The 24,453-nt window shown below is 37.9% G+C and overlaps 1 protein-coding gene across 7 annotated transcripts in view; it reads left to right on the top strand.

The window, feature by feature from the left end:
- Positions 1–24,453, top strand: part of ptprea (protein tyrosine phosphatase receptor type Ea) — a 158,590-nt gene that overhangs the window by 110,347 nt on the left and 23,790 nt on the right. For 3 of the 7 annotated variants that reach the window (XM_030163564.1, XM_030163562.1, XM_030163563.1), the window contains exons 3-7: positions 13,916–13,993; positions 16,248–16,344; positions 16,752–16,825; positions 18,485–18,529; positions 20,148–20,284. In XM_030163564.1, the coding sequence (XP_030019424.1) occupies positions 13,921–13,993; positions 16,248–16,344; positions 16,752–16,825; positions 18,485–18,529; positions 20,148–20,284 (426 nt within the window). In that variant the 5' untranslated portion in view covers positions 13,916–13,920. Of the gene's footprint in view, positions 1–13,915; positions 13,994–16,247; positions 16,345–16,531; positions 16,669–16,751; positions 16,826–18,484; positions 18,530–20,147; positions 20,285–24,453 lie in introns of those variants that run through there. The other 4 variants (XM_030163566.1, XM_030163565.1, XM_030163567.1 and 1 more) reach the window with 3 other exon arrangements.

Below are 24,453 nucleotides of genomic sequence, written 5' to 3'. Positions count from 1 at the left end.
TTTCTACTACTAATCATCTAAACACCTTGTAGCAATGATGTGTCCCGATATTTATGTCCATATAGTTTATAAACATCAATATTTCCTTGAAGTTTAATGGTAGATTTTTCCTCCTCAGTGAGATGTGAAGAAAGTAGATGGTTAGTTATGGTAGAAAATTACTATTTACAGTCAGAGCAAGAAAAATATTTAAGGAATTTAGAGGTAGAACATTTAAAATCATAGTCAATGTTGAGAGTAATAAAGTAAAAACCATCTCTGAGGCATTTTGGAAGCAAAGATAACAATTTAAACCAAACTATTACCCCAATATAAAACTATATTCTGACATTTGTCATTATTGTTTTGTATGCCAGACCCTTGTTTGAAAAAAAGCACTTGAATTCAATACGTCCACATACTTTTGTCCGTCTTCCAAAACAAATCACTGTCAGAGAAGATTACATGTCTGCTTTATTGTTTGTGGAAATGACAAAGAATGGATCATATGCTGGAGTTTCCACAGTATTATCAGTGTTTGAGGTAATTGTAAGTGTCAGAAGATGTTTGTGCAGTAGTGTTGTGTTTGTGCAGTAGTGTTGTGTTGGTGCAGTAGTGTTGTGTTTGTGCAGTACTGTTGTGTTTGTGCAGTACTGTTGTGTTTGTGCAGTACTGTTGTGTTGGTGCAGTACTGTTGTGTTGGTGCAGTACTGTTGTGTTGGTGCAGTAGTGTTGTGTTTGTGCAGTACTGTTGTGTTGGTGCAGTAGTGTTGTGTTTGTGCAGTAGTGTTGTGTTTGTGCAGTAGTGTTGTGTTTGTGCAGTACTGTTGTGTTTGTGCAGTACTGTTGTGTTTGTGCAGTACTGTTGTGTTTGTGCAGTAGTGTTGTGTTGGTGCAGTAGTGTTGTGTTTGTGCAGTACTGTTGTGTTTGTGCAGTAGTGTTGTGTTTGTGCAGTACTGTTGTGTTTGTGCAGTACTGTTGTGTTTGTGCAGTAGTGTTGTGTTTGTGCAGTAGTGTTGTGTTTGTGCAGTACTGTTGTGTTTGTGCAGTAGTGTTGTGTTTGTGCAGTACTGTTGTGTTTGTGCAGTACTGTTGTGTTTGTGCAGTACTGTTGTGTTGGTGCAGTACTGTTGTGTTTGTGCAGTAGTGTTGTGTTTGTGCAGTACTGTTGTGTTGGTGCAGTACTGTTGTGTTGGTGCAGTACTGTTGTGTTTGTGCAGTAGTGTTGTGTTTGTGCAGTACTGTTGTGTTTGTGCAGTACTGTTGTGTTGGTGCAGTAGTGTTGTGTTTGTGCAGTACTGTTGTGTTTGTGCAGTACTGTTGTGTTTGTGCAGTAGTGTTGTGTTGGTGCAGTAGTGTTGTGTTTGTGCAGTACTGTTGTGTTTGTGCAGTAGTGTTGTGTTTGTGCAGTACTGTTGTGTTTGTGCAGTACTGTTGTGTTGGTGCAGTACTGTTGTGTTTGTGCAGTAGTGTTGTGTTTGTGCAGTACTGTTGTGTTGGTGCAGTACTGTTGTGTTGGTGCAGTACTGTTGTGTTGGTGCAGTAGTGTTGTGTTTGTGCAGTAGTGTTGTGTTTGTGCAGTACTGTTGTGTTGGTGCAGTACTGTTGTGTTGGTGCAGTAGTGTTGTGTTTGTGCAGTACTGTTGTGTTGGTGCAGTAGTGTTGTGTTTGTGCAGTAGTGTTGTGTTTGTGCAGTAGTGTTGTGTTGGTGCAGTAGTGTTGTGTTTGTGCAGTACTGTTGTGTTTGTGCAGTACTGTTGTGTTGGTGCAGTAGTGTTGTGTTTGTGCAGTACTGTTGTGTTGGTGCAGTAGTGTTGTGTTTGTGCAGTAGTGTTGTGTTGGTGCAGTACTGTTGTGTTGGTGCAGTACTGTTGTGTTGGTGCAGTACTGTTGTGTTTGTGCAGTACTGTTGTGTTGGTGCAGTAGTGTTGTGTTTGTGCAGTACTGTTGTGTTGGTGCAGTACTGTTGTGTTGGTGCAGTGATGCCCTGTCAGTCAGGTATGCAGGTTTACAGGTGACAGGCTGTAATCAATGCAGACGGAGCTGGGACTCGTACGGTTCAGACCACATCCAGTCCTCGATGAGCTGACATGGACAATATGAAGACAAATGCAGCTTTTATTCTTATATTATGCTGTATATGTTATTGTGTTTCAGTAGTTAATTGTTTTCTTCTGCTTTGTCAGATCTGTTACCACCAAACACTAAACAGAACTCATTTAATGACAGATCTGTTCAGCTACATTCTTAATGCACAATTTGGATTTTTTTGGTGAAATCCGATTTTTGTGTGTGTGCTCATTAATGTTACACATTAAAGCTATACCGTGTGATGTGGCATTTTTACACTTTTCTTTTGTCATCTTAAAATGCTCCATAATAAGTGTGTGTCAAACTAAAATGTAAAAGAAATCCACCAGGTATTGAAACTCAAAAATGTTTAATTCTCATATATTTCTGATAAAAGTCTGACCAATCATTTTATTCGGTCCGAATGAAATAATTGGCCGAACCTGGCTGAGCCTCCTGTCAATCATCCATTACGGCCATCCAGAATCCGATCCATTATCGCCATCCCCACATCCATGGGTACCTCTGAATCTGACGCTTCACTCGCACTGCTTTCCCTGTCACTGACCACAGTCTACTGTCTAAGGATGTGTTTGGATAGAACTGACATGCACATGTGGAAGAAAAAAACGGATTTATTAACAGAAACAACAACTAAGGGGAACAAACAGGAGTCTGATGAATGAAGGATGGAGATAAAAGTCCGGAAGTCAGCTGTACTGGACTGAACAGGTCTGCGTAAAGCTCAGCTTTTATGACTGTGGGACTCATACAGGTACATGTACATGGTGTCACACACTGTAGGATTATGTAGGATGATAAATGTATGGACTATGAAACCTTAAATGTCCACGGAAAATTTGCGGAGGCCACGCGTTCACAGTGCGCACGCCCGTTGCCAGGGCACTTCATCTCCGTGGTGCAGTGAAGACACTGACCCAGTACTGCACAGACCACACCCTTAAATTCAGGGTCTACTGATGGAACAGGAGCCGCAGCAGGTGGATGATGTATCTGATGACTGAGGGAGGGGTCCGCGGACACACCCATGTGGACCGGACCTCCGCCTCTGCTTCCTCCACGCGCATCAGGTGAGAGGAGCCTCAGAGCTCAGGCAGAGGGAAGTGGGCGGGGCTTTGGAGGGAGGCGGGTTGTTCATGTTCAAACTTTTACTAAGTGCTGTGAGAAATGCCACATCGGTAGGTATAGCTTTAAATGCGACTTCTGTCAGTTTTGAGTGTGAACTGAATGCGACCCTGAAGTGACCCGCATGCACAAAAGAAGCCCTGGTACGCACTGTGTTTACGGAAGTGACACTCCTGGGATGCAGAATTGTCACGTTTGTAGCATTTCAATGACGTAAAGGTCAGTTAAATTCAACCTGGCCGTTCAGAGTGAAGTCGCGTTGCAAATTATCAGATACGTATCAGATTTAGGACCACATATGAACGTGGCCTGGGTCGGATTTGTGCGTCTCCACTAAAATCTCACTCCATCATGTGTTGTAGTGTTGGAAAGTCAGAAATGCCCATTTCTTCTAAACTGCCCCTCTTCAGATCCATTTATTTTATTGAATTTATTTAGTCCTGTTCCATAAATGTCATTGCCTGTACTGTATCCAATGGTACAACAAATCAATCATTAAGGAATATGACATGCTTTTTTCATGGAGTACATAAACAATATTTAGCTTTTATATTTATAGACCTGATCGAAAGAGAAATTCAGGGTTCTCAGGAAAATCGCCTCTTATCAATTATTAGTTAATCGATTGATAAGGTCAACCAACTAATAAACAATGGACTGATCGATAATTTGCATCCCTAGATTGGATACTGGTCACATTTGGGCCACATTTGCATGCAGTCTGATCGTAGTCTTCGTGTGTATTATATTATCTGTGTCTTTTACTCATGGTCTTATTGTACTCACTGTGTGTTATTTAGTTTTCTGTGTAGAACATGAGGTGTCTTCTGATAAACTGAGACACAGTTTGAGAGTAATCGCTGTTTTCCACCTCCTTCGCTGTATGTAAGAGTTCAGTTCCTGTCTTTTCCGGATGAGGACTCTCATTCTGCAGAGATGTTGTTTAAGCCCTTGAAAACACTGACTCCCACTAGGAGACAGAGCTCATTCTGTGCCTGGGTAACTCGGGACAAACATACCGCTTAAATGACTGGCTGCCCAGGACAATACCCTTCCCCAAGGCTAAAGCAAATGTCTCCTATCGGAAAATAAGGACGCCTCAGAACTCCCCCCGAGCTGACATCTCCCATGACCTATTTTCATAGCGGCTGATGGTCGGTGACTGGCTGGTGAGTGCTAAATGGAGAAAGGACAATGCACAGATGAGACAAAGTGTGATGATAGGGACTTGGCCAGAGTTTGACCCAGACTAAACCATGACTAACACTAATAATAAACTACATGGACAAAACTATGTGGACACGTTGAATTCAGGTGTTTCTTTTCTAACAGGGGTCTGGGATACAAAACAATAAGTTATAGTATAGTTTTATATTGGGATAAATATCATTAAATTGCATTGGTTAGTTTGGTTTAAATTGTTATTTTTGCTTCCAAAATGCCTCAGAGATGGTTGTTACTTAATTTCTCTCAACATTGATGTGTGTTTTGTTGTTTTTTTTTTTTTATTCATGACTACAAGTTTAAGTGTTCTACCTCTAAATCGCTAAAATATTTTTTCAGAAATAATCATTTTCTACCACAACTAACCATCTCACTTAGGAAGAAAAATCTCCCATTAAACTTTAAGAAAATATTGGTGTTTATAAACTATATGGACATAAATATTGGGACACATCACGTCTACAGCTGTAATGTGTTCTATTCATGATGATTTGAGATAAAAAACATCAATATTTCCTTAAAGTTTAGTGGGAGATTATTCTTAAGTGAGTGTGATTATTTTAAAATTTTTAATGTATTTTTTCTTTTTTTTGTACCTTTTAAATAAATAAATGAATGAATAAATAAATAAATATATCACTGGTTAGTTTGGTTTAAATTGTTATCTTTGCTTCCAAAATGCCTCAGAGATGGTTTTTACTTAATTTGTCTCAACATAGATTTATGTATTTTTTGAGTGCGATTTTTTTAATGTTCTACTTCTAAATTTCTAAAACATTTTTCATGCTCTGACTGAAAATATTTTTTTCTACCACAACTAACCATCTAACCACCCTGTAGCCATGTGTCCCAATATTTTGGTCCATACGGTTTGTAAAAAAAAATCAGTATTTCCTTCAAGTTTAATCTGAGATTGTTCCTCCTAAGTGAGATGTGAAGAAAGTAGATGGTTAGTTGTGGTAGAAAATTTAATTAATTTAACAATTTAGGAAAAATATTTTAGAAATTTAGACATAGAACATTTAAAAATTGTACAAAAAAAAAAAAAAAAAAAATCAGTGTTGAGAGAAATTAAGTAAAGACCATCTCTGAGGCATTTTGGAAGCAAAGATAATTTAAACCAAACTAACCAATGTAATATAAAACTATATTATAACATACTTGTCATTACTGTTTTGTATCTCAAGACCCCTGTTAGAAAAGAAACACCTGAATTCAACGTGTCCACATACTTCTGTCCATATAGAGGATCTAATGTGAGACTGGTGGTGGAGGTCAGTTTATGCTGAGTGTGATGAGCAGAGGGAGGATAAGGAACCAAATGCCCAGAGGGACTAGACGCAGCCTTATTTATAGTCATCTCCATCAGGACCGAGTCGCTCCGAGGGGGAAACGTCCTCAGAGATGCTGCAGAGGTCAGGATGGAGAACCTGTGAGTCCCGGGAGCGGGGTCGGAAACTCTGATGTGACGGGGTCATGTCTCCGAGGGTTACAGAGAGGCAGAAAGGGGCGGGGTTTATGGCAGGAATCAAGCGGTGGTTCACCGGGGCCACATCCGGTCCGCCAGAGTGTTGCATCGGGCCCACAGAGTATTAACAAATTCAGAAAATGTGAGGAGGGAAACAATGCATTCTGGGACTTTTTTCTGCGTCGGCGATAGCTGGAGTTTTCGCGACGCCCGTACAGTAGAAGCTGATAATTTTTCGTTAATGCTGTGGGTCACGGCATTCCTGTGGGATTAATATTTGTCGTGTGAATGGGATGGAACTGGGAGTATCAACTGGAATAACAACACATCCGTTTAACTTTAACCCATAAAGACGCAAACAGCTACTGGTGACCAAAAGCATCTACTGATCTAAACTGTTTAACACCTGCTGATCCACTAATCCTATCAATGAATGTAAATAATTGGTGTAAAATGCAGTTTATGGTCATCAGATATGACCCATTTAGACGCTCAGAGGCTCCGTAATTACCATGGAAACACAGTCATCTTCTACAACATTGATTCACCAGTAAAACCCATGGAGTTGGATCAGTGACAGTGGATGTAGACACAGAGGAGGACCTTACAGACCCTGTAGACCACATTGGACCTGAGATTGTTGACTCACTGTTGATGTCACTAGTCGCTTTTCCATTGACCCTCAGATTGTGCAAATATAACTTGCGCATAAAAATTTACTTAATGGAAAAAGACAATTTTGCCAAAAGTCTCATTTTTCAATAAAAAGTTTTTGCGCTGGCGAGAGGTGGTTTTTCGGGCGTAGCACAAATGCTATATCATGCAAAACTGCAATGGTAATACCTTTTTTTTGCAACTAGAGTCAGGTGAATTTAAAAAAAATGGATGTTGATGTACGTTACAAGTGAAGAAGAAGAAACATGGTGCAGTATGTGTGGACACACCAGGAAACCCAATCATTTTTTACTTTAGTACGAGATGGAGGGGTAATATATAATAATAATAATGATATCTGTAAATCAACACCATATTTATGTTCGTCGCCATGTTTATGGACTGTCCTCTCGTGTCATCTCGCAATAATAAACAAACCATCGCATTTGTGATTTAATGGAAAAACCGACATTACACACTTGTTTTTTCGACATTTAGTAAATATTGGTAAAGTTTTGCGCAGATGTCCAATGGAAAAGCGACTACTGTCTTGCAATTCATTCGGAAATTACCAAAAATAGTCACTTGCTCGATAAAGGGTTAAGAGGTGTGGGTGAATATTTGTCGTTTCTGACCCTGCTGGAGGCCCAGCTCCGAGCGGAAACGAAAAACTCAATAATCCAAAGGCCTGATTGTTCTTCTTTGTGTATTTGCACTTCACACACACCTCTAGTATTACATGGACTGTACTTCCCTGAGGATTTCCAGACTCCACTAACTGAGCCCAGTGTCCACCCCCACATCCAACACTGTGACATTTGCAGAGGGAGCTTTAAACAGGGGGTTTAAAGGAGTGTAGAATAAGGAGGCGGGGGGGGTGTGTTCTTTGCTTCCCTGCTCTCATTAGAATTCTCTCATCAGTCTTCTCCATGGAGCAGAGGCTTGACATGTCAGGGTTTATTAATCGCTCCAGGAAATATTATTGACCTGGACCTTCTGCTCGGCGCTGCAGTCGGTGTCTCTGCTCTGCTGCCTCCACATTCCTGGACACATTACAGGACACTGCGGCACACTGTGGAGCCTCCAACAGTGTCTTCATTGACTCGACGCTTGGCCCGGGCTTGGTTTTCGCCGCAGCTGCAAATCAGCGCCCACGCAAATGCACACACCTGCAGCCTTGAGGAGACAAAACACACACTGCTCTGCTTCATTACCACTCCACAGCGGCTCCCGGACGACGCACTCGGACTGTAACTTCAGTGGGTTTTGTGGAAAATGAAGTGCACGGCGAACACTGCAAACATCTCAAGGCTTATTGGCTTTCACATATTACCCAGAGCTTCTGTAAATCAATGTGAAACCCATTGTGCATGCTCAAACACTGCAATCGATCAGAGATGCTCCCAACGCGACATTCTTCTACCAGGAGGAATTGACGGAGTGATCACAGTCACTCCTTCGTCGCCGTGTGTGTGGACGGTGGTTGCTGTGGGTGATGTTGTGTGCGTATGAGCAAGTGTTTGTGTCGGGGAGAACATCAGGCTCGAATTCTGTCGGTTGTAGAGCCTAAAGTTCGGCTGATAAAACTGTAATTTTGTCAGTAATAGAGACTGATCTCATGAAATCGCGTTGTATACCACGCCAGTTCTTATGGTATTTGGCATCCTATACATACGCATTTTCATCCTTTCGCATGTTATTCATCATTTGATCGTGTGTCAATGTACGCCACGATCTCTGGTTCACATGTCTGTAACTCCTAAACCTAACCCTAACCCCTAATCGCATGGTATTTGACACGGCGTGAACATACATGCAGAAAGCTTGTAATGCGTACAGATAACATCCCAATTAAAAGTGGCGTGTTATCTGTACGCAACTCATAATATCACGTTGTACTTAATAATATGACAAAGTAGCTTAAATTTAGAGCCAAATGAATGGCTGTGAATGTCCCAACACACAATGCAGCAAAAACAGAACATATTTAAAAAACTTAAAAGTCTTGAATTTACAAATCTGCATTTAACACCTTAAAAAAGTCTTTAAAAGTTATTAAATTTGATATGCTAGGTCTTAAGTTATGTTGCCATAAACTTATTTGTTATATTGTGTTTAATTGTGTCTGTTAAATTTCCAAACTGCAAAGAAAGTAACATTAGTTGACTCAGTTCCAACCCGACAATTTATACTGAAATTAGGAACCAATTATTGTTAACTTTGCAGCCCTCGATGAGAAAGTGGGAATTAAAGTGTTGGAGTAAATATATGCATTTTCCTAAATTCTAAGAGTCACAAATTTTTGCAAGTATGAAATAGACATTAAATTCTGTTCTAAGTAGTCAGAGAAAGGTCTTAAAAAGTCTTAAATTTAACTTACGGAAACCTGTAGGAACCCTGAACAGGGTTCAACAGGTTCATAAAGACCCAGACATCCACCATCGACCAAAACCATCTACTGATCTAAACTGTTTAATACCTGTCGATCCAATAATTACATCAATACATGTAAATAATTGTTGTAAAATACAGTTATTCATCTTTTCATGGTCGTCACATATGACCCATTTGGACGTTCAGAGGCTCTGTAGTTACCATGGAAACACTGTCATCTTCTATAACATTGATTCAGTTTGAGAAATGACAGTGGATGGAGATGCTTATTTTATGTTCAGTTATTGATATCTTCGCTCAAAAAGTCACTTTTTCTTCAGTTGTATCTGTTATTAATATAATAACCCTCAACTTCAATCTGAGCTTTCATGAACATCTATATGATCCGTAAATTAAATATAGGAAAATATGTGATTTTCATTGAAAAAATTGCTAAATACAGAGGATAATGTTGTAATAAATGGTGATAAATTACTTAAGAAAGGTTAAATGTAGAGAAAAATTCCTTTGGGAACTGACACAAAAGTAATACTGGGTCTTTATAGGTTGAAAACTTAATTCTCCTTAAAATAGATAATTAATCCTTAAAAATGACAGTTGAAAGTCTTAAAAATCCTGCGGACACAATAAATGATAATGCTGTTTGCTTTGAAAATCTTTTTAAAGCATTTGTCCAATTAGTGTTGATTTCATTTGTGTTGAGTGTTAATTTTATCAGAACAAAGTTGGGAATGAGTGGAACCTCCAACAGTTATTTATAGTTGTATATAAATATAACGTTGGTTTGGTTGAAACATGGTTCAACACAATAACTATGAGGTTTAAAGCTGCAGTATGTAGGATTGTGGCCAAAACTGGTACTGCAATCACATTCAAAATACTGTAGAACGTGGTATCCTCTCCTCCTCCCCCCAGGCTAGGGGTTGCCAGATCCCGCATGAGCATCTACTACTAGCGTTTCCTCTAATCCTAATCCACCACACCATAAATTTCATACAAAAAAATCATCACCAGACTTATTCTACATAAGTCTAATATATAAAAGGCCAGGACAAATGTCCTGCACACTCAAATGAAAGTTTGCGAAGATTCAGGAGATAGAGAAAAGGGAAATGAGCATTAGGTTTCACTTTTACTTCCCGCCGCACGATCGCTCTAACCCCCCCCCACCACAACCGAACCACGGACGCCGAACTACCGACCCGCGCCCCCCCCCGACCGAACCACGGACACTGGACTACCGACCCCCCCACCGAACCACGGACACCGGACTACGGAACCCCCCCCTTCCAGACTACCGATCCCCCCCCACCCGCGAACCACAGACGCCGAACTACCAACCGACCCCCCCCCAACCACAGACATCGGACTACCGACGCTCCCCCCCCGATCGAATCACTGACGCCGAGCTACCAAACCCCCCCCGACCAAACCACGGACCAAACACCCCCCCCCCCCCCCCCCCCCCCGTTCGGATAACGCACCGCTAAATGAACAGGTCATTTCCACAGAAAACACTGAACTACAAGGAGCTACCATGGCAAGAGACAAGTCCTACACCGGTACCCGGTCTGTTCACCAGTCCCGGACCGGCAGTCTTTTCACCGGGGCCAGGAGAAGAGACTGCAGCCCGGCCCCGGGACAAGGGACCAGGTGAAGAGGCCGCGACCCCGGCTCTGAGTGGCTCTTACTGGTGGTCAGACTAAGGCAGGGCCAGCATCAGTCTTCAAATCCTTCTCCTCTTTCAGTCGTCTCCATGTTTCTGAATCATCTCCTATACATCTCCTTGTTTTATTTCTCACTTTGTCACGATGTATTTGGGAATAACAAGAGTCCTTTTAGGTTTAATAACGTCAGACATTTGTGATCAGAAATGTTCCAGCTGCAGCCCACGGGGATCTGGCAACCTGGATGCTGAAAGGCTTCTGACTCTGTGATTAGCAGACAGGTGATGGGCGGAGCCTCAGACCAAAACACACAATGTCAATATAAACATCATTTCAGGGCTGACACTGAGCTTTTCAAATGCAAATATTCTGGCTGGACTACTACTGTCAGTGAGATCAGTATTTGAAATGAACATGATTCCTTCATGTCTGGTGACAGTCAAGGCAATTTTACAATTACTTAGAACATAATTCCTACATACTGCAGCTTTAATGGACTGTTAATGTGAATATACGATCTGAAATTTGACCAAAGACACCTTGAAAAATGTCTGTAAAAGTTACACATTTGGACTTTTAGCCGGACCGGAGCATGTTTTTGTAACTACAGAAGCCTGTGTGAACTTTAGATACCAATACTAGTGCCAGTTTCTCATTTGAACACCAACAACCCTGCAAGAAACAGTATGGTATAAGTCTCTAGTACAGCTCATTTGCATTTTTTTTTTATACACTCAAACATAAAAATAAACCCCCGAAAACAACAAAGAACTCCAAGCTACTCCATGTTAAAACTATTAAAATGTCTTTATTGTAATGTCATGGTCATGTTAGGCCTTAAAAACAATACTGTTGACATGTTTCTGCCTCAAACGTTAATCATATTAGGAATGTTAGTGTGTGTGAAAAGGTACTATAATGAGAATGCCTTGGAATTACTTGTTGTTTTCTGAGTAACTAAGCAAATCCTTCCATCGGATAAAGGTTGCGTTGGATTTATAGCGTGTGTATTTTGCTACAAGCGTTGCTTAGCATTACCATGGCAACACAGACGGTACCAGGGGCCAGCCGTTAAGAGGCTCCACAACCATCAGTTTGAAGAGAACATAAAGACTGGACTGTGTTTCAATGGAAAAAGGTCATGTGGTATGATGAGTCCAGAATGACCCAGTTCCAGTCCAGAGTCAGACTGGAGGTGGATGACATAATTACCCATCATGCTTAGTGCCTACAGTATAAACATGTGGGGGCAGTGTTATGATCTGGGGTTGGTTCAGTCGGTCAGGTCCAGGTTCAGCATCGTTATGTGTCCAAAAAATGATGGAAATGAATGTGATGTTGTATAATACTGGAAATGTGTGGGAATTAGAGCTAAATATGGTCAAATGAAATATTAGCGTGGAGTACTTTTTTCCAGGCCAGGTTGTTTGTCCCAGTCCAAACAAGCCCAACCTAGATTCATGAACACTGAGATCTAGTATTAAATATTCAAGGCTGATCTCATGAAATCGCGTTGCATGTCACACCAGTTCTTATGGTATGTGGTGTGTTATACGTATGCATTTTCAACATTTTCGCGTGTTATTCAATGCCATTTGATCGCGTGTCAATTAATGACACAGTCTCCAATTCACAAAACCCTAACCTGTATATATGTATATTTTGTCTATTGTATTTTTTTGTGATTTCTGTCTATTCTGTTGGTTCTTGTCTGTTGTCATCTATCAGTTTTTTGTTTGTTTGTTTTTTGTTTTTCCTTCATGGCTATTGTCTTTTTTTTGTTTTTGTTTTTGCCAATTGTTTTTTTTTTTTTTTTTTCTGGTGACTTGTAGTTTCTTGTTGTGATTTTGTAAGTAAAACTAAAAATGAAAAAATCAAATACACAACAAGGGGATGTGGTGACAAGTTTTTTCATTAGTGGCATTCATTTTTGGATTGGATTTGGTCCTGATTTGGACATTTGACTTGGTAAGATTGTAGAATATTTTGTTGAATAATGTGTGTGTATGATCGAGTATGGGTGGCGGGGGAGGGGTTTTATTATTATTATTATTATTATTATTTTTACATTTGTTTTTGGGGTTTTTTCCCTCTTTTTTCCTCTGTCTGTGTTTCTTAATGTTCTAAATGTAAAAACTAATAAAGATATCCGGGGAAAAAAAAGTGGCGTGTATATTTAGGCAATGTCATAACATCACGTTCAAATATTGTAGTCTGGGACCCAGCCCTAACCCTGATCCTCCAGACCAGCTTCACTCCCTGTCATAAATCTCCTATAGGTGTTCAGTCGAGTTCACTGCTAAAGGTCATGAAGGCCACAGCGTCTGATTCCCATCATTTTCACCCTCATCAAACCAATCAGGGAACATCCTGGACACCACCCCCACTTGTTTGTTTTTTTTTTCCTTTAATTTGTCACTGGTTTCTATTAGAGGTGGATAAAACATCAATACTGGAATGGATCATATTGCATCCCCTTGTGATATTTTAATCAATACACTGGCGCCAAATATTGATATTTTTATCCAAACGTGCTGGTATTTTCAACAGATTCCACTCTGAGTTTGTTCTTCTGTATTGTTTCATAGGTGTATTTGTGTCTTTTTTTTTATTCTATAAACATCAGGACCTGTCAGAGGAGACTAGCTCCTTCATCCTCCTCATCCTCAGCTTTATCGGTGTATTATAATAGTATTATATGACGACTGACTGTGATCTGTGTCAGTATGTCGAGTCCACTAACACCGCACGCATGACATTTCCTTGAAATCCCATGTGCTTGTAATCAGCTTAAATCATGTTTTATTTGTCCAATGTGGAACACACCCATTAAGGGCATCACACTGAGTAAACATGGCTGCAGTTGTGTAATTAATGACACATTTTACTCTATTTGGACAGAGATTTAATTGCGTATTATAGATTATGTTCCTGCCTGGGCTTGATTTGAGGTTTTTCACATTTTTCTCAATGGGATGTTGACATGTTGCTTGTCTTGTGCTGCCTCCTTGTGGCCAAACAATGCATTACACTCTGATTTTTTTTTTTTTTTTTTTTTTTTTTTTTTATGACGGAGTAATGAATGACCAGAATATGAGTATGTTGTTCCATTGTGTCTCAATGAACTTTGCACTGACGAGCACATTCCTAAAGTAAACGTCACCAATAAAGAAATGCGCCTCAGATGTATCAATGGCTTTTGTGCATCCTGAATACTCTCATTATCCACTTGTCTGAGTTCTCACGAATATTGACTTTGCAAACATGTCTGGGTCTAAATCTAATATCCGTCTTCATTTTGTTTTTCCGCAGCCACAATGGTCCCACTTCTGTTTTTGGTGGCAACCACAACAACATCCAATAACACCAGCAATGGAAACAATACACAAGGTAAGACCCGGGACAGTGTGAGTCGACATGTGAGCATGAGCAACACGCAGCAATTCGTAGCAGCAGAGCGATGGCCGCCGCTTCCCACCGCGGTCATCACTTTTTCCACAGATATGATTATTATGTGTCTCCTGCAGTGCATGCGTCTGCTTAATAAGAGGCTTCTCCTGCAGTCATTATGGGATCACAATGAACCTCTGCAGCTCTGGACAGTAATTTACACCTTATTGTGCATCGTTACAGACAGTTAATGGCTGGTTGTGTGACGGTGACTCTGGGCTGAGTGTTTATTACTGTTGGACTGGAATCAACTGATACTTAACTCAGAGGCAGATGGAACGGAGCTGAGGCTGGTTCTCAGGGCTGGGAAGTTAGTTTTGACGTGTAGATGGTCCATTACAGCTCATTATTTCTGACTAATTTTCTATCAGATGGGCCTGGAAGTCTGAAAAAGCACATTTCAGGTCTATTAGAAGTTCTCCGATAAAACCTGAAATAACATTGAGATTAAAACAGTAACATTTCCATTAGTTACTGTAATTTACACATGTTGGTTATCAGCAAGAGCTACAGATTATTTGTCAAGATACATTATGTGATTTCATTTCCCAAGTTGTAATAGTGTATTTTTTCCTCAATGTGATTTATTGTTAATAGATAAAGTATAACTGGGACTGTATGTGATCATTACACACGGTCAAAGGTGATACTGATGTGTATAAACAGGAATAAAAAGAGGAATGTGTCTGAAAACAAAATTACCTGACTTTATGGGCAACAGTGTATTACAGTTTTTAATTAAAGTTTAGTTTAACATGTGCATAATTAGTTTAAAATCTATTATTTTGAGGAATTGACTAGTTTTAGTTTAGTTTCTGCATCAGTTTTTCTGGTATTATGAGGAAAGACTTGATTTACTGAAGCCTGAAAAGCTGATAATGGAAAAGAAATATGTGGCATCAAATATGACTTTGTTGTAAAACTTCTTTGAAAACACAAACTGACTTGTAAAATCATATTTTAAACTGACGTGTGTAAATGATGCAAAAATCTGTTAGATCTTGTCATTGACTGTAATCCTTTTCTTTCCTGAAATCACTGTAAGGGGCGGGGCTTAAGCCACATGTGTACAGTCCTTTTATTCCTATACATCCATGAAATGTTAACACTGTTGGGCGATTAGATTAGACTTTATTGATCCCACAACAGGGAAGTTCAATCGCCAAGGCAACAACAGAATAAAGTGCAAGAAATAATGTAGATTGTGCAAAAGACAAACAATGTAAAATAATAATAGTAGTAAAACTAACAATTATGCACCTATTTACAATTAGCACCTGTAGCTGCAACAACAAAGCTGATTTTACCTGCAATTGTTTAATTGAATTTATTGTACTGTTAATTATAGGTTTGTTTCTGACAACTTCTGATGTTAAATTTCATTTAATTTGTTTTTGTTTAACCTTTATTTAACCAGATTACAAGGCGACCTGGCCAAGAGGTCAAGCAGCACACACAATACTATAATGAAAAATGGGTTAAAAGATCAGTGATAAGCCACCTGGATAAAGGGGGGCAAGTTCAAAACTTTTGTAAGAAATGCTTTAATGATGTCAGTGTTGTTGATATGGAAAAATGATGAAGTTGTAAAAAAAAAAAAAAAAAAGAAATCAGTGATAACAATAAATGTTAAAAAAAAACAAAAAAAAACAACAAATGCAATAATTTAGTAAGACCACAAAGTAAGAGTTTTAAAATTATAACAAGATTATTTGTGTTAACTGTAATAACCATGATGCACTCTTTAGATTAGATTATATTAGATAGAACTTTAATGATCCTTTGGACAGAGCCCTTTGGAAATTGAGGTTCCAAAAGCAGCACAAGGACAGAATATACACACAAGAACATAGTAAAGCAATAACTCGAAAGAAGAAAAAAAGTATTGACAAAAACAGGCAATTGCACATTGTAAAGTACTAACAGAAACATCAAGTGGCAAAGTAATAATATTAAAGTATAATAATAATAATAATAATAATAATAATAATAATAATAATAATATAGTTAATTATGTTGTATGTATGTATAATGACTTTCAGTGCAGCATTTGTAAACACACATGCAGGCTGGTCCTCTGGTGTCCTGGTCTTGCAGTGCCGGTCTTGCGGTCCTGGTCTGCCATGCAGGCCTCTTCCTGCCTCTCTGTGGACCGTGCCCTCTGACCCCTGCTCTGCCTCTCCTTCTTCCTCAGGACACGTCTCGTCCCCCAGCCCCCACATCCTCCCCACCGTGCTGGTGCTGTCGCTGCTGCTGCTCATCATCGCGCTGCTCGCCTGGTACTTCCTCAGGTAAAACATGGGCCGCTCTCACCTCACCCACACCCCCCTGCCCCATCCTCCTCCTCCTCCTCCTCTTCCTCCTCCTCCTCTTGGCTGCTTGGCCCAGAGCCAGCCTCGGGGGCAGAGCTAAGGGTGACAAACACTTCCTCCTTTAGTCACTGAGGCGGAGCCCGGTCAGGAAGTGCTTGTACCGACTCCCTCCCATGCTGGTCTCAGTGAGAACAGTCTGACTGTGACAGCGGATGAAGTCGGAGTCCACCACTCATTGGATAGGAGAGCTGTGTCTGGGAGGTTTTAGCTAATGAGAAAGAATAGCTTCTCAAGCTTCAGATGGTACAGCCGACAGACTTTTCCACATCATTTAGGACTTTGATTTGAGCAGTTTTGCATGGTTTTAATCCTCGTCTTTTCAACAGGTTAAAAAACCAGAGAAAAGCAGTCGTCACAACAGTTGACAAGAAGATACCAAATGGCATCCTGGAGGAACAAGGTAACGTTGTTTAAGCCGTGACACAAATAGTTGTGTAGAAAAATGATGTGAAACGGAAAGAGATTCAGAAAACGGAGCGGATTCTCTCAGTATGAGGTGTGGAGTGTGTTTAGTTCTGTAGCTGCAGGTTCTGCTGTCACTGCTCTGCGGTTATATTTAACTTCCTGTGGTTATTGTTGGGTTGAAGAATAACATGTTATCTTTACCTCTGCATCTTTTCACACTGTATAAACTTAGAGCCTATTACTGGTGTTGCTGTCTGCACTGTGGGTTCCAACATGATAGGCTGATTTATGTGAAGTACGATGATAGTTAAGTGGTTTTAATGACCTGTAAATGTGCTTTTTCTCATTTCTTATTATGATGATTAGTACAAAATGGGATCTAAATGAAAATAATACGTAATAGTAATTCTATCTGATTGTAAAAATACTCATACCAAATTGAAAATACTCACTTTACTTGACTTAAAATAGAATCATTGTGCTTAAAATAGAAATCAGTGTTCAGTTTCAGATTATATAAAAAGTTTTTGATTGTTTTTGTTAATGTACAAGTTAAAATTTCAGCTATTTAGTGCATTAGTGCTTTATGTTTGTGGCATCGTGTCCTGCGAGAGCAACATATCATTAAAAAATCAACAGTTTTCAGCTTTGTTGATGCATTTTTAAAGTAAATCTGATAGAGTTTAACTGGAGGAGGTGGTGACTTTTACACTTAATCCATTGAGAAACACTTGATCTGTTAGTTTAACCCGTAAAGATCCAAATATTCAATAAACAATAACAATAAAATTAACAAAAATGAATTAAAAAAAATCACAAAATAACAAATAATGTGGCAAAAACACAAAAAATTTGACTAAAATGGAGGAAAAAAACTATATAATTACCAACGAAATGAACAAAAAGCCAAAGTAAACAAAAATGAATAAGTCACCAAAATAGAATAAAAGCTGCAACAACAACAAAAAAGCCACAAACTCAACGAAACTGTAGAAAAAAAAATAAATCCATGTACTTTGATAAATGACAGTGGATGGAGACACTTAGTTGGTGTTTAGTTAATATTAGATTTGACTGAAAAAGTCAGTTTTTGTTCAGTTTTCTCTGTTTCTGAAATATTTTTTTACTTTTTTCTTTAAATTTACTCTGAGCTTCATGATCAGTGAATTAAATATAGGAAAATATACTGAAAAAAGCTAAATAAAGAGGATAATATTATAATAAGTGGTGATAAATCACTTAAGAAAGGTTAAACAGAGAGAAATACTCATGTGGGAACTGACACAAAAGCATCACTGGGTCTTTATGGGTTAATTTTTGGAGAAATGTGGGGATGAAAAACTAATCTGAAAAGGACGTACAACTGTCAAAGTGGAGCAAAAAGTGCAACATGCTTCCACTTTGCTGCAGAAAGTTGCATTAAATCCGAATACTGAAGCAGAAGAACCTTGAATTTGTACAGAAATAAAACCAGACTCATTCATTGCAAAATCTTTTAGGGCTTTAACAGACTGGAACTGAAAACATGACAGCATTTGTAGTATAATTAGTTCCTGTTTTTTCGAGGAAATGGTTCAAAGGAGCGTCAGGTGTACAGTAACAGTGTTTGTTTTCACCATGTGCTGTTTGTGATTTCATGTGTGTTGTGTTTTAGACTTCGGATACAGTACTGAGTCGTTATACACCATTGTACCACCAGGTCAGGTATCCAGGGTGGCGGAACCAGGAGCTCATCTTACTAACACTAATGCTTATGCTGCCTTCAAGTGCTATCGGGAAGATGAAGCTCTCCAAGTGCAAATTCCAAATTAGGAGTGTGCTGTGTTCAAGTGCTTTTGTTGTTGTAGGTAAATGAAAAATGGCTGATGCACAATTTATCAAGATAAGATAGACTTTGATCAAATCATGGCGAAATTTGTCAGTTTACAACAGGAAATACAAGAATAACGTGCAGGAAAGACAGAAAACTGAAAAATATACTTGTGAAACATAAAATATAAAGAGAAAAAAGAAGTATTTATAAAAAAAAAAAAAAAAAAAAAAAAAGATTTAAATTTAAATATTATGTACGTATTTACAATGTTTGGTACTTTTTAAAAAAAATTTTTGCAAACAGCTTATGCTATAAATGTGCAAAATCATAAACAGCAGCAGAACGTTAATATAGTTTTAACTGAAGTTTACACGTGGATAATTGCTTTAAAATCTATTATTTTGAGGAATTGACTAGTTGTAGTTTAGTTTCTGCATGAGTTTTTCAGGTATTATAATTATTGAAGCCTGAAAAGCTAATAATGAAGAAATATGTGTCATCAAATATGACTTGTTTTCAAAGATGTTTCATAACAAACAACAATTTTCTTGACTTATAAAATCATATTTTAAGCTGTAAAATATGTGTAAATGATGCAATAATCACCTAAATCTTGGCACTGACTAATTTATTTTTGTCCTGGAACCATTGGAAGGGGCGGGGCTTAAGCCTCATATACAGTCATTTTATTCTTAACACTGACAATTAGCACCTGAAGCTACAACAACAAAGCTGATTTTACCTGCATATTTTACTGTAAATTGTAGTTTAATATCTGAAAAGTTGTAGAATTGTCAAACCAGACTCGTTCGTTGCATGATCTTTAAAAGCTTTAATAGATTGAGAACCGTTTTAGACGTGTTAATTCATCTGCTACAGCATTTTTTTGGTAATTTTATTTTATTTTTTTTTCAAAATTGTGCATGTTAAAAATGTGCAAAACGTTAATAAAAACATGGTTTATCATTCGCGGTGAATCCCTCGCTGTTTTCTACCATGTTGAAAAGTTCAAAGGTTATTTTCATGTTGTGGATCAACATTTTTTCCCAGTTCTCGAGTGGAAAATACAACATAAGGGGTTTGTAACTAGTATTTTCCATAATTCCCATGGCACCTGAAGGCAGCATTACTCAACCTGTATGTGTCACATGTTTAGCACTAACCCAGTGCATAGTGGGATTTGTATTCTTACTCAGATTTCACGGTTTCTGTGGAAAAACCTTGATGTGGGGGTCTGTGAGTGGGTTTCCTGTGGGGCTCCTGTGGTTCTTTAACCTCTGCTGATGTTTTCGTGATTATTCATTCAATAATTACACGCCTCTGTTTGTTTATTTACGATGGAAACATTGACAAAACTCACCCGCACAAAGGATGAACTGAGTCATTTTTAGGGCTAGTTTTGTTTTAGAACAGTTTGATGATCCATTAAAACCAAAACCCAATCCTGTTTGTGCGCTTTAATCAAACATTTTCACTAAAAGTTCTGTTCGGTTCTGCCCGACAGAACAACAGACGGTGGTCCTTCTGCCCAGATCCCCCTCGGCCTCCAAGACCTACTTCCCCATCCCCGTGGACCACCTGGAGGAGGAGTACCGGCTCCGTTCGGCCGACGACGGAAAACTCTTCAGGGAGGAGTACAATGTAAGCACCCCCCGGTCCGGTCCGGTCCAGTCCAGACTGGTCCCAGAGTTAACAGCTGGTCATTAAAGCGGCTGCATAAGCGCTGTTTACATTATCAGTGTGAGGTTAAAGAGGTCATATTTATCTAAACCCACTTTTATTAGTCTGTGGTTCATTTATTTGTGTATTTGCGGATCCTAATAGTTCATAAAGTTTGATTTGAACCCTACCTCTATATTTATTCTGGCAAATATCAAGTGGATTTCCACAACCTGTTCAAATTCCTGCTTAATTTGTTACATTTTATAACTAGTTACGTCACGACATTTGCACATATAAGGTCAAGACTTCTGACGAACATCTCTCCGAGTACGATATAACTGTTTATCAGCAGCAGCGGTTGTAGTAAAAACTGAAAATATGTCCAAGCTTCGAGCCAATTTCCTAAAATGTTCAGTTGTTGGTTGTATTAACAAACACAAGTGGTTGAACGGGACAGAAAGCACAGCCGAAAACCTGGAAGGGTAAGGGCCTGAAGTGGCTCATTTGCATTTAAAGGGCCAGCGCTCAAAACGACCTTTCTCCTGTCATTACTCAGACATAGTCGCGGAAAAAATTTAGACCATCAAAAGTCATCAAAAACAATGGTTATGCAATCAGGTCCTAACTCCTGTGTGTATCACGTGGAAAAACCTTAAGTGTATTTAATGCACATTTCAACAAAATTTGCAAAACTTTTTTTTTTTTTTTTTTTTTTTTTTTTAATGCTAGCTTAAGATGATTTTTGCCTTTTTATCCCAAAACTGGAAAAACTTTAAACTCACATTCATTGATTCACTGACTGAACAGCTGTTTGCACAAAGTGTAAAAACTTGCAAATTTTGATGAGACCAAATTATTTATGTGATGTAAAACAGCAACACAAAGTTCAGTCTGTGTAATTTCACCTACATAAACTACTGTTTTGCAACTTTACACATTAGTTTATTTACTCTAAACTTGTCTATGGAAACACAAATAATTCACTTTTTTTGTGACAATAAAAAGTTTGCTTCAAATTCACTTGACATTTTACAGACACTTTAGTCGCTGGTATCTTTGATACGTTGCTCAGCTTGTGCAATACAGTCATGTAAAAAATGATTAGACCATCAAAAGTCATCAAAAACAATGGTTATGCAATCAGGTCCTAACTCCTGTGTGTATCATGTGACTAAAACAGACAGTAAAGAAAACATGGAGTGTCAAAAGGCACTGTTTTTGTCAGTACAATGCCATAGATATTGATGTAAGAACTGAAGTGATTTTGATTTTTATCAAGAAAAAAACATGTTAAATGGATAGATATCAGCTCTGAAATTAAACTACTATGAGCTATTTTTGTTGTTATCATTCTATTTGTCCAAACAAAAGTACCTTTAGTTGTAACAGGCATTAAAATGAACAAGACACTGATGAAAACAAGGGTGGTCTAATAATTTTTTTCTGTGACTGTACATGTTGATTTCAGTTAATTAACCCTCAGGCATTTTAGAGTATTTTTCTCAGTTTTTGGGGGGGATTTGGTGATTATTTACTGTGTTACACCTTGTGGTGTGACTTTTTTCAAGAAATTTTCTTCTTAAAATAGCCTTTTGTCATTTTGTGTGCTGTGAAATTAGGAGTACTACTTAAGTCGGTGCAAATAACATCAATAAAAAAAACTAATATGAAAAAAATAAGAATAGAGCAGATACAAAAATACAAAAATGTAAAAGAAAATAGAATATAAAATGCAACTTTTCTACATTTATGAAAGTCTATAAAAATAGTGTTTATGTCTGAATAAATATTGCATTTTTATTGCAAGAACAGAGAATTTTGCACAAACCGCAGAGGATTATTGCATGACTTTAGTTACATTTTATTTTAGAAGTCCAATGTCTTACATGTTCTATACTCTTATGTATTTTACACTCTAGTATCCACTCTAATCACCACCAGTGCCCCATCCTCCTACTATTTATTATAATTTTCTTGATTATTTTATTCATTTTTGGTTGATTTTCTTGATTATTTGGTCCTTTTTGGTTCATTTTCTTGATTATTCTGCTTTTTTTGGTTTGTTACTTGATTATTTGGTTGTTTTTCATTAGTTTTCTTGACGGTTTTGTCCTTTTTTTGTTAGTTTTTATTATTATTTTGTTGAATTAATGTTGGTAGAACAGTGAAAAACTGTCTCTCACAACATTAAATCAACATGAACAGAAAACCTATAAATTCATTCTTCTACATGTTATCTTTTACACTTTAAAACACATGTAAACGGTTTGACATTATTTCAGTTCATAATAGGTTTGTCACGGTTCTGGTCCCTTGAAAACATTTGTAGTTTGGAAATACAAACGTTTCCGTATGATGCTATTTCTGGCTGTTAGTCACAATGATGAGATAAAATCATATTAATCATAAAAGGAGATTTTCCAGTGCACTTTTTGACCAAAATGATGACAAAGACGATCAAAATCATAAATCTAATGACTCATCTCTTGTGACAAATGACAAAAAACATGTATTTTCAATGGATTTGTCCTCGACTGGGCTCAGATTTATGCATTAAAAACTAAAAATCTGCGACGTTAGTGGCATAAATAAGTCACAAAAGTGGCCGTTATTACAGTTACAGTATAAGAATCCCTTAAAATCAAAATGAGAATGTATTCAGCAGGTGATTCCAGACTATATAAAGACTAGGAAAATCTCTAAAAGTGGATTTAAAGGGATTTCCCTCAAGTCAGGTGTTCACACATTAAGTTGAAAACATGAATAAAAAGGAAATTCCTGCACCAGAACATAGTCTGTGTGAGAATAAACTGGTGGAATATAAAGTTAAACAGGCTCATTATATTCGCCACAGACTCATTTATTTATCGTTTTATCGTAATATATTAATAGTTTGAGCCACAGTATAAAATGTTATAAATGTTTACAGTCGTAAGAGGAAGAAAACAAAAAAAGCAGAAGGTATCAGATTATTAGAAGCTGCAACATGAACGCTGTTCTGCTGAAATACAACAATAAATACAGCTTTAGGAAGAATTATTAGACAAAAAAATGAGTCAAATCTGGCAAAACACTGTTTGATTTAAACATTTAATCAAGAACTAATCTGTTAAACTAAGAAAAACAACAGCATTTGTAGCAACAACATATGGAAACAATAAACCAGTACAATAAAAATTGAAAAGTAAAGACATTTCAAGGATTTTTGTTTGTTTTTCTACATTATTTTGTTAATTCTTGGTTTGCTTTTTTAAAATTTGGTTCTTTTTAGTTAATTTTCTTGATTATTTTGTTATTTTTGGTTGGTTTTCTTGGTTATTTAATGCATTTTTTGTTTGTTTTCTTGATTATTATATTTTTGGTTGGTTTTCTTGACTATTTTGTTCATTTTTGGTTTGTTTTTGTTGATTATTTTGTTCATTTTTGGCTTGTTTTCTTGATTATTTGCTCCTTTTTGGTTGATTTTCTTGATTATTTTGCTCTTTTTGGTTTGTTACTTGTTTTTGATTAGTTTTCTTGATGGTTCTGTTTCTGATTATGATTTTTTTTTTTTTTTTATATATAATTATGTTGAATTAATGTTGGTAAAACAGTGTAAACTGTCTTTCACAACATTAAATCGACAAACAGAAAACCTTTCTTCTTTATTCTTATACATATTATATTTAATAGACATGTAAATGCTTTGACGTCTGTAAGAAGACATTATTTTAGTCCACAATGGGTTTGTCAAGGTTTTGATCCATTGAAAGCACCGCATTTCTCTTTATTATTTCGAGCTAAAAGCAGTTTGTCGTACATTAAATTAGTCGTGTCATCCCTTCAGGAGGTGGAGGAGTTACAGGCGACATAAGATACACTGTGTGTCACATCGTCCGTGACAAATACCGAATACACGACACACCTGAAAAATACCCCCCAGTCTATTTCTGACTGTGAATGAGGATCTGAGTCAAATGAAACATGACTCACGGTTCATGCAGCACATTTTAGTATGAATTTATTCAGAGCGTTGGTCATGACTGACAGAGGAAGTGGAAGGTCTTGGCTGCTAATGGACTGTTTAGTGGAGGAAGTGCCCACATCACGGCTGAACAAAGCGCCACACGATCCAGAACAGAACACAATGGACACGCACGGAGTCTTAA

Source organism: Sphaeramia orbicularis, chromosome 19 (genome assembly GCF_902148855.1).
Source record: "Sphaeramia orbicularis chromosome 19, fSphaOr1.1, whole genome shotgun sequence".
NCBI classification, from domain to species: domain Eukaryota; kingdom Metazoa; phylum Chordata; class Actinopteri; order Kurtiformes; family Apogonidae; genus Sphaeramia; species Sphaeramia orbicularis.
This window is presented reverse-complemented; position numbering and strand designations above follow the sequence as displayed.